Source organism: Pomacea canaliculata, linkage group LG8 (assembly GCF_003073045.1).
Source record: "Pomacea canaliculata isolate SZHN2017 linkage group LG8, ASM307304v1, whole genome shotgun sequence".
Taxonomy (NCBI): domain Eukaryota; kingdom Metazoa; phylum Mollusca; class Gastropoda; order Architaenioglossa; family Ampullariidae; genus Pomacea; species Pomacea canaliculata.
The window spans coordinates 3,248,633-3,259,843 of NC_037597.1; the positions used below are offsets into that span (position 1 = coordinate 3,248,633).

Sequence of the window (11,211 nt, forward strand, 5' to 3'; positions counted from 1 at the left end):
GTTCAATCGTAGCATTTTGTGTTTGATATTAAAAAAAAAAAAAAAAAAAAGACACCTGGCAAGGAAGTGCTTTTTATCAAGCATTTTAACTCAATACATTGTAGTTTAACAAAGTTAATGTCGATACATGATTGTGATCTTTCACAAAATCTGATATTCAAGTAAATTTTAGATTGGAAAGTTGCCTTTAAACTCATTTGTGTTGGAAAAAGAAAATAGTCAAGGGGGTCAAAAACAACTGTTTGCTATGTGATCTCACCTATGTATAAAAAAAATATGGAGTGAGGTTTTTAAAAATTTCTCCAGGGTATCAAAACAAGTGGGTCATCCAAAAAAAAAAGCCTCATAAATCTCATAATGCAAATTTTTATTTTGGTATCAAGTGTCAGTTAACTTGATAGAATATGTATAAAGGTGAAAAGAGTGATTCTAAGACTGAACAGTTTTCCAATCTTGAAAAAAGAAACTTGGCTTTAAAATGGTGAGACATTGGTGAATACAGTAAACCTAGTAGTTTATTTTACCCTATTATTTAAAATATAGAAGATTACAAGAAGAACCAGATCCCTTGGTTTCCCAGATATGTCAATGCATAAAATTTTAAAGTGCAAACTGGTCTCATTCTCTAACAGAAACAATACTGTATCACCACCTTTTTTAAAATATTAAATACTTAGAAGTTATTCATTAAGTAATGCAAGAGCGTTACAATTTCAGAGCAGACTACAAGTATGTCTACAGTGTATCCAAAAAAAAAAAAAAAAAAATGATACCATGTTTGAAGTCCACACTGATTTAAAATACACAAACAGCTAAATTAAAACATGCAGAGAAAAAGAACTTTGTGTAAATACAAATATTACTACTTACACTTTCAGCACATTGGGTACAGTAGTAATGCTGAACATAGGCAGGAAACAAGTTCAAGTGTACAAGATAATGCTTTAGAAATTTGTCATTCTTTCTATTCATATCAGAAATGACAATATTGAAATTTTTCAGCTCAGGACACAGCTTCTGCCTTAAATTTGTTTTTGTTTTGTATTTTTGGCATTTTGGAAATCTGGACATGAACAGACTTTGCCAAGCATGACTTCTGCCTAATACTGTACAAACGAAAATTGGCTGCCAATAAGAATTTTCCTAAATGATTTATAAGAATAATATTTTGACTGCCAGATAGCTAACTTTTTATTAAAAAAAAGACAACCTAATATTATGCGATTCTCAGGAATAGTTGTCTTACAGAAAACATGACACACAGTCTTGTCATAAATCAGCCTCTGGAAGTGTGAGGCATGCAACATGTTTCACAGCTAAAACATAAGGCAGCTATACTGACCAAAGGTTTTCCTAATTTCTAGGGTAATGAAAATGCTCCACATTTAACATTCAACCGCATAAGACAACATTCAAATTAGCAAGGTCAAATGTTTGTGAATGATCAGTTCACAAATTACAGCTTGTTAAAATTTACTGCATGAAGAAGTAATTGTTAAACTGAGTAATTAAGGCTCCTCTGTGAAGTAACTTTTTTCTCCACTTCCAAATATCTGTGCCAAGAGTGTATGAAGAATTTTATTTATCATTCAGATAAAAATAATGTAAAAACTTTTAAGTTCTCTATCCTTGGAGAAAATTTGATATTTATAATTTTGTTAAAGGGTTGCACAAATTCAAATTATCAAACAGAATTCAATTGGTATGTAATGCATATGAAGAATACTGTGAAGCACACCTGAATGCCAAAAACAAAAATTTTTTTTCCGCTGCGTTCTTAAGTTCAAAGGCTTACTGATCAGTAAAGCGATCAGCAATGTCCACAAAACTTTTTCATCAAGAAGACTAAAATGTTCTTATCACATCAATAAATATAATTGGCACCCAATAAGTTTCCGCACAGAACACAGTCACTGATAACTATAAAATAATGAAATACATTTTTTCATGCTCCAAAACAAGCTTTGTACAACATAAACAATCCAAGATTAAACATTAAAAAGGCTTGTATCCAGATTTTCTAAATTACTCATTTCTAAATCAGTTTCTATTCAAAACAATGGAAGTTATGTTTTGGGGTGAAATGTTTTGTTTTTTAACCCAAGCATTTTACTAAAGTTATATCGTAGGTTTACTAAACCAAATTTTTCTAAAATAGTGAAAATATGATGGTCCCAATACTTCATCTGCAACAATCATGCCTTAAAGCATCAACCTTAAAATAGGCAATAAAGGGAATATTTTTAACAGACCAAAATAATTTGGTATATGGAATATAGTCGTACAGTACTCATGTACAAAAAAGAATAAACTAGAATTTCAAACAATTTGCAATACTGAGCATTTGAAAGCACCAACAATGAAAGGAAAAAAATTCTTATGCCATTGCACCCCTTGACTTGGTTTCAGCAGGAAACAATACAGTTCTGTAAATTCCTGTAATATTTGCTCGACAAGAAAAGACTACACAATATAACCACTCTATATCAGGGCAATGCAACCTCCTCCATAGGCTTTATCTCGCATGCAATTATACGAAGGGAAAACTTTTAAAGAAGTTTTTTTTCATTCAAGTTCATTAATTTTACACAGGTGGCATAAGAAAGCATTTATTAGCAAGGACAAACCTGAGTTTCAGGCCTACCAAATAAAGTAAAAATTGTGGTGGGAAACATGGGAGGTTTATAATCTTGGATAATACTCAAAACAGCTGCAGACCAATGGAATTCAAGAAAGCAAAAGAGATGAAAAAGAATAATCAGATATTGGACAAACTATATTATAACACAATCCCAAGTACAATGCCTGAAAATAACCTCAAAACAAAGCAAAGCATAAACTATTGATGAAAGTACTCATAAATCTCCAATACAGGAATTTCAGGGACATTTTAGGAAGGGTAAACAAAACACAAATGCTTACACTGTCTAGCCTTGGACCAAACAGAACAAAAGTGCAGACTTTTATCAAACTCCCTTTTATGTTTCCTAGACTAACAGACATCTACAGGCAACACAGAATTAACACATTTTTGATGCATGATTCAGTCAAAATCAATAGCTTCAAAACAAAATGGTGCACAGGTCAGATGTGGTGGATATGTTGCATATGTACTAGATTGTAATGGAGAATATAACGCAGTTGTCTTCATGAGCTTCTAGCCTCAACAAAAATTTTGTCTAGATGTTGGATCTTCTATTTTCACTTTTAGGTCAGAAAAGTATTCATATTAGTATGTAGTTATGCCAGCCTTCTCCAATACCAGAACTTTCTCCACACCTTATATAAAAACTTGACTTCTCTTGGATAATTTTTCCTTGACTCTTTCGGACATTTAAAACTCTATGCAGCCTGGTATATGACCTGTGACTATCATGGTAAATGCTAAACTCCTTGTGACTTGATGGTGAGTACATTACATATTGTTTAAATTGCTATTACACTAAAATTTGATAACTAAATCTCATTTGTTTCTATCATTCAAAATCTTAAAAATTAGTTCAGCAATTATATTTTATCTGGACAGATTGTGCAATACTGAATACACTACACAGTTGCTAAACATGCAGTCTGGTATGTACCAGAAAAACATTAAAAGACAAACTGCAACAACTTTGCAAGGACTTGTTCTTTTCCACATTCAGCAAGTCAATTTACAACAGTTATATACAGTTTTAATAACTATTAAAAAAAAAAATAGCTTCCACATTGACGGAAAAGTTTCTTTTTCCCAATTCCATCATTCCTCGCAAACAACCATCTAAATCAAGAATGTGAATACACAAACTCAAACACACCCAAACACATACAATCACACACACACACATACAATCACACAAATCCTTTAAGAAAATAAATATCCATGACAGGACTCTGGCAGTTAGGCGCTTTGAGCATGAAAAGAAACAAATTTTCATGTTTACATAGGAAATACTTTCTCACTTTGAAGTACTGTCACCTGTAACACACTTCATCAAACATTAAGCCTGGTAGACATAATTTGAATACAACCAGGAAGATGTCATAGGAAATAGTAGGATGCTCCAAAGGATAAGTCCTAATGTGAAAATGGCAATAAGTTTTGAGCGAGTAGGCTGCGGGTACCCCAGCACCTCATTGAAAGCTGGAAATCCCATGTGGTTACAGAATGCATGTGCCATCACTGGTGCGATCAGGTGACCTGCACATCATAAAAGAGCACAATTCTAAAAACACAATGCTAAATGTAACTATCAAATATATTTCTCTTTTGCCTGTCATAAGCATATCCTGGTAATGCAATTACAAAGTGATAGTTGTCACAGTCAGGTGACATAGGTGCAACTATTTCTGGTGCAAAAGGTATCAGCACATTAGAACTGCGGACAGATTGGGGTGCACGTAATAGATGAGACAGTGTGGAAGCACAAGTGTCAAATTTTTAAAAGAACATGGGGAAAGTTTTAAAAGGGATAACTGAGCTATACAATCTGAACACCCGCCAGTTTTTCCCTCTCCATGAGATATGACAGTCACCTATGTGTTATGTATGGGGAGTGAGAAATGTATCTTCCTAGTAAGATATCGTTTAATAGTTAGAAATGAGGAGGCAGTGCAGATGAGTTTGAGCAACAGACTTCGCTGCTTTATTATCTTCTTAGAGAAGGGACAACTGGCCAGGGAGTCAGCACATGTATTACTTTGAGGACATCTATCCGCAAGAGTTGGGTGGCACCTTCAAAATCAAAGGAAAAAAGCAACTCTAGTTGTGCTTAACAGGAGTTGACTTGTTTGTGAAGAAATAAATGCTGATATATCAACTTCTTCCAGTGCATCATTGTTGCATGCAGGTTGATATTATGTGGGAGTAAGAAATTTTTTGCAGATAGTTCGGAAAACAAATATGAAGTACTGTATAGCAGTTTTCTTTTCTAGGTAATATTTTTGTGTGGGTGTACATATTAAAAATGGACAGGGCCTGCAAAGGCAGATGTAGTTTGTCTTCATTTGAATGCAAGAACATGCAGATGTCTGGATGCATGAATGATTATGTACAGGCACATGTATGTGCCATGACAATACCTAAAGCACTAACTAAAATTACGTTAAAAGATTTTTTTAATATTTATTGTTAATAATCTAATCAAGATTTGACAGTCTGGACAAAAGCAAGTTGCTGTGCTTGACACCAAATTAGACCTTCACCTGTTCGAAGGAAAAGGAACGCTGAATAGGCTCCAAACACTGTTGTGTAAAATAATTGAAACACTGCAAATAAAAACAAAACAAAAAACAATATTATTATTATTACAAGATACATATGCAAAAAAGACATGACATGCTACTAAGAAAAGCTGCTGATGTCTTGAGATTCAAAGCACTATCACATAAACTGTATAAATTACGTTTTCTGTAATGACATCAAACACACATCTCTAGTAACACATATTATCAAATTTACATTTGAGAATATGGTAAGTTACTTACTTGACTGTCTGAATGCATCAATTACTTCTGCCTGCTTGTGTATAACTTTCTCGATCATGTGATGAAAATGAGCTAAAATAAAACAAAGACAAAACTTATGATCACCTTTTATCTTACATACAGAGCAAGAAGTATTGAGATAATATAATTATAATACTAACTTATTTTATTTGATGTTTATAATGCGTAAAAAAAATTTCTACATATAACAAAAATGTCATTTATTCAAAATAATTTCTTCTAGGATTCTGGAAATTATTTCAAATAACTTAATTCAAATCTTTAACAGAGACACAGGGACACTCACCTACTCCAAAGAAAAGAGGACACAAGAAAACAGACCAGCCAATACCAAAAGCTGGCACAAGGAGAGGTAGCATGCATGCACGGAAGATGAATTCTTCAGACAATGGAGCCTGAAAAATCAAATTATGTAACTATGCAATCATTGTTATGTCTTGTACAATGGATTATTCTTGCTAACTAGAAATAATAATAATAATAATAATAATAATAATAATAATAATAATATAATAATAATAATAATAATAATAATAATCAACAACATGTGATTTATATTACATATTCACGATTATGCTCGCAAAGGAGCAACTAAGGCTGTATCACGGCAAGACACCCAGCCCTGTAAACAGATGCCACATGCAGAGAAAGAACAATGTGAGATCTGAGCCAAGGACAGCCAACCTTCACAGTATGGGTAATAGGCACTAACTGTTGCACCACTGGACCCTCTCATATAAAGGACAGGAGAAACAGCCATGCACACAAACACAGAAGATGCAAAGAGGGATCAGAGAACAACAGTAAGAATGGAGAGTATCATTAATCTGCAGAAAAAGATAAGCAGGTGGACTCGTCAATAGATTATAATCACAACTGTTGACAACTAATCAGTAGACAAAAATAGTAAAAGAAAGGGTTAGAAAATAGACTAGCATTTTGTTGATTGGTGTAAGGAGTAATGCTCATGGAACAGATGTTTAATGTACATATTTAAAGAATTAGATGGTGTTAGATGGCAGATATGGAAGGGAAGAGAGTTCCATTGTTTTGTAGCACAGTAACTAAAAGTCCAGTGAAAACATTTTAGTGACACAGATAGTGAGGGTAGTCATCAGACGAAGAGCAGAAATGTCTGGCTAAGATGTAGGGAAAGAGAAGTTGAGAGAAATAATCAAATATAAATAAAACTCAAATATAAAAAATAATCAAAGTATTATGAGACAAGAGGAAAAAACGTCACAAACCCCCCCCCTTTTTTTTTTTACTTTTTATTGCAAGCACATACAATAAATCAGCCTTTGCCAATAGCACCAATGAGTTCTTTATTTTTTCCTTTTTTTGAAGAGTAGGGGCTAAAGTGGTTATTTTTAAACATTTTTTTTTTTGTTAGACAACTGTTATTAAAACTATGCTGTAAAATTAATTCATTCATGCTTTGGCAATTTAGAGCAGAAAATAGCACCCACAACTGTTGTTTCGTTTGCTTGTTTTTTTTAACTAGACATGCATTATCTGTTATTAAGACAAAAAGATAATGTCTTTGTTAGCCACAAAAAAAATACAGCATGCACATTAAAATCATATATGGTACTTCACTCACAACAATATGATTGCGCAGCCAGATAAAGTTCTGCAATGAGGTGGTCCAGTACCTTGGCTCTGGCATAAAACAAAACAGACCTTAATTTCAGACAAGATTTTAAAACACATTTATATTACTATTAAAGTAAATAAGAAAATTATAAAACAGATTATATATTCTAGAAGGAACAGACTAAAATTCAATAAATCTTAGCATAACTTTGAAATCCACAATGGTCCAAATGTGAAATACCTCACATGCTTCCTTTTAAGTGTATACTATTTCTAGCAGCATGAATTAGTGGCACATCAAGGCAAGATTCAACTGCAGTCTGTATATTTAGCCTTCTCACTGATGGGAAGAATATTCCCACAAATTTGATTAAGATGGGACAAACAAAGTGGATATGCATGAATATGAACTTGAACCACACATACATTGCCGCAATTTGGTTTATTTATAAGATCAGAACTGTGCAGCATCCAAAATAATAAACACAATTATTATATAATCTTTAATCTGTAAAATTTACCATAGTAAGTAAGAAAACGTAATCAATACTAACCAAGATACAGTCTGAAGACTCCATCCATGTAATGAAGATAAAGTGGACCCAGGAACAAAATCTATAACAAAGAGCCATTTGATAATTTCCCATTTTCAGCTATGAATTTATATAAATATTTATTTTGTGGTTTGCTTGTATAAATTAGAGACTTAAGTCTCAGTGGCTTTGCCCAAATGTTTTCGAGTTTTAACAAACTTTTAATAAGATCATAATAATAATGCATGCCATAAACTGAGGAAGAAAGTAGTTCATTTAAAATGCAAGCATACTTGAAAAGTATAAAGTAGTTACTCTGCCATACCATTGTCAGGATAAGTGGAAGGACCACAGCAGGTATGAGTCCAAAGAAACGAATTCCCAACCATTCCAAAATTGAATAAGCCTGTGCAACACAAGAAATGTCAAAATGCTTTTGACTCAGCAAACGAACAAGAAATATTACACTTAACAAGGACTTTATGTAAAATATTCCCAAAACTAAACAAAATGCATGATGATAACTATAACACATGGAAGACGTTTTGTAGTAACTGTCAACTGTGGCAGTTCTATGATGTATATAGAAATCATAAATTGTAATGTGAGGACTGAGATACACACACACACACACACACACACACACACACACATATATACATAGATAGCGCATAGTTTTATGTATGATTACAAGTTCCTCTGTCATTTTAACAAGTAAGAACAATAATGTTAACAAAGATTTTATTAAGACTGGATCGTGTGTCTAAAGCACCTCTGTATTTTCGCTTTTCTCGCTGATCATCCAAAGAATCGGCAGAACAATGACGGCTGTAGCTCCTACGCTCATAAAACGCCGTTTTATGACATCGGGATGATCTCTGGAAGTTTAAAAAGGATCACTTTTGTTTATAAATTTAGCAACCAATAGGCAGTCAAAGAACAGTGGTTGAACTTAGCAGCAACGACATCCAAATATTTATTCTGTTACCGAGCAAAATAATAATAAAACATTTAATTCATAAAAAGGCAACAACCTGTCTTTATCATTAGAACCACTCCAGACATAGAGGCCGCCGACATAAAGCACCGAAAAAAACAAACACAATAAAACCGCCTGCCATGCAGCCACAGCGAATACGATCGCCACCATCTTGCTAGAGTAAAGCTAACTTTCAGTCAGAAGAGTTCAGGGCACGGATATGGAGGTCTGGAACGGACGCTGGAGCTGGGGGAGAACGTTGCACCCCAAGTTCGTGGTTGCAATCCCCATGTGACTGACCTCTCCATTCTGAAATAAACGATCTTCTGCGTATGAAGAACTCATCGAGTTCTATAAGGCTCAAAACTCTAAATAAGAATACAGTGTATCTCATTCTTCCTGTGAGCGTCAGTATATTTTATAGAGTACTATCACGAACTAACATCCATATATATATATACGTCCGTGGTACTATCTTGATTATAGCGTCTCTCTGTCTCTTCTCAGTACTTTTGGTCTAAAATTCGCGTTTACTGCCTTCCATGTCTTGTTCTTGCTTCTCTGTTTGATATCTTTTAAACTCCTCGATTATCCTAATGGGCTCCGCAGATTAAAGTGGACATTACCTTCGAGGATTGAAAATCATTTAGTTGAGGGAGTGGATTAGAAAAAAAGTAGAGTCGGTAATTCATCAAACGACAATATGTGTTAGCGACTGTAACATCTTGCTGGACTGCTGACATTGACATCAATCTTTTAATCTACCTATACTCGTGCAGTCGGTCATGGCAGTAATTGCGATCGCCGTTGCTGTATGGAAAAACAAAATTGTCTGATGCCAGACTCAAAATGCTGCTACAGCAGACCATTGTGTTTAAAGGTACTGTGCAAGCATACTTCACCATCCAGATCACTATATAAGCATGCGCGAGTCGCTCGACATTAAAGACCACATCACGTGTCGAATTGCTCACCATTTTATGTTTGTTTTGTATTTTGTCGCTATATAGATATTGATTGGCAAAATATACGTTTTCTGTATAAATACAATCTTTGTGAGATATCCGATTACAGAGTATAGGCGTTTTGTACCTGATTTAACGTGCGGTGCAGACGTTGGTCAGCGCACATATAGAGTGCAATTCCTACTTTTGTTGTGATGCTGCTCGATAAAAGTGCTCAGTTAAATTAAACAGACTTTCTTCAGGAGTTAAATTAGTTAGCGACCTTTTTTTCAGTCTATGTTTACGTGTAATCTGTCCTACATATGATTTTAAACATCCAGCTATGATTTTTTTTTTTCTGTCGCTCTTTGGCCCTTTAATTTGCCCGTCTTCTGTGATTTTATTTTCAACGTTGGAGCTACTACTTCATTGCGTCTCATTCAAATCAGTAACTGATGTAAGTGGCATAAAGTAGCGAAATAGATGTGATGATGTGTAATCAAGTATTACTGCAGGTTCACCGTGTCTACACACGAAAAAAAAAAAAAAGCACTAAAAGAGTGGATGTCCATGAAATGAACTGTACTAGACTCCCCATCAGCCCGCAGTTCCAGTGTCAATAGGTTTGGTCAGCGCGGCCCTTTGAAGTGTCCACCGACCAATAGAAAGTGGAAAGTGGTCAACAAGAAGACAGAACGCCTACATTTGGGTACTAAAGTCTCGGGTTTAGTCAGAAATCTTCGGATATTTTTACAGCTAAATCTTACTAACACTGATACCCGATCGTACATCATTAAGCTTGGGGCCATGCACCGACTGTCTTCTCAGTGACGCACAAAATGTGCAAAGTACTTGAAAACCAAATTGTCTACTTTCAGCAACAGTGAAATTATTTTCCACACAGTTCCATTTTCTACAGCTGACATTTTCTGGCCTCGTTTGCCAGAGATTTGCTCAGACATGCTACTTCATAAGACGCAGGCGATTGGCTGCACACCAAGCTGACGTCAGTTCCAGTACTTCGGCCAGGCCAGGGACCAGACAGGTAAGCCGCAGTGTATTTATAACATTTATCGAAAACCGCTTTTCTTTCAAACAGTTCTGAGTTCGAGGTGTAAATAAGTGCTGCGAATGTAGTCTTTAGCGCGAATTACTCTTTTGTATTCGGTTTGGCCTTTAAACGAAAGCCACTATTGATCAGTTGCCGTGGAAACGTTCGATACGCACTTGTTTTTCTTGTCAGTGTTTTGGTGGATTTAACGGTGTTTTCACGATATTTCCCCATCGCTCGTTCAAGCACATTACACATCTACAGGTGAATGCGCGTGAAATATAATACTGCGGCCAGCACCAGGTAAATCGGAGTTTGTTGCTCATACTTTTCTGTACCGTTATTTGGCGTTCCTGTTGTTATAACTATGCTGTGTATCATGTTCGTCAGCGAGTGTAGCATTTATTACAAGAAAAGTAAGTTTGCTAATGTTGAAATAAATGTAAGCTGTCATTTACTTCATAGTACTTCATCAGAGGAATGATAACATTTCGCTGGCGTCACCCAGTTAATTTAAAATAATTTATAATTATTAACATCAAAGCAAAAATCAAGATTTTTTCCTATTGTAATAATCCACAGGAAGCCAAGTGAAGCAAGCATTTAGTCAACTAAGAACTT

At 34.7% G+C, this 11,211-nt stretch overlaps 1 protein-coding gene across 1 annotated transcript; it reads right to left on the reverse strand.

The window, feature by feature from the left end:
* Positions 1 to 350: 350 nt before the first annotated feature.
* Positions 351 to 8,801, reverse strand: LOC112570073 (CAAX prenyl protease 2-like). The gene is made up of 9 exons (XM_025248286.1): positions 8,651 to 8,801; positions 8,389 to 8,494; positions 7,942 to 8,022; positions 7,638 to 7,698; positions 7,091 to 7,149; positions 5,774 to 5,882; positions 5,467 to 5,538; positions 5,185 to 5,247; positions 351 to 4,180 (listed from the first exon to the last, which is right to left on the reverse strand). The coding sequence occupies exons 1-9, from the start codon at positions 8,764 to 8,766 to the stop codon at positions 3,981 to 3,983; spliced, it is 867 nt and encodes a 288-aa protein (XP_025104071.1). The 5' UTR covers positions 8,767 to 8,801; the 3' UTR covers positions 351 to 3,980.
* Positions 8,802 to 11,211: the final 2,410 nt, after the last annotated feature.

What these genes read in the sequence shown, in the direction of transcription:
- LOC112570073 (XM_025248286.1), bottom strand. Translation starts at nt 8,766, where the DNA reads ATGGTGGCGATCGTATTCGCTGTGGCTGCATGGCAGGCGGTTTTATTG. An exon ending in TCCTCTTTTCTTTGGAGTAG is followed by an intron (nt 5,539 to 5,773) that starts GTGAGTGTCCCT and finishes GTTTTATTTTAG; the next exon opens with CTCATTTTCATCACATGATC. An exon ending in TGATGCATTCAGACAGTCAA is followed by an intron (nt 5,248 to 5,466) that starts GTAAGTAACTTA and finishes TTTTATTTGCAG; the next exon opens with TGTTTCAATTATTTTACACA.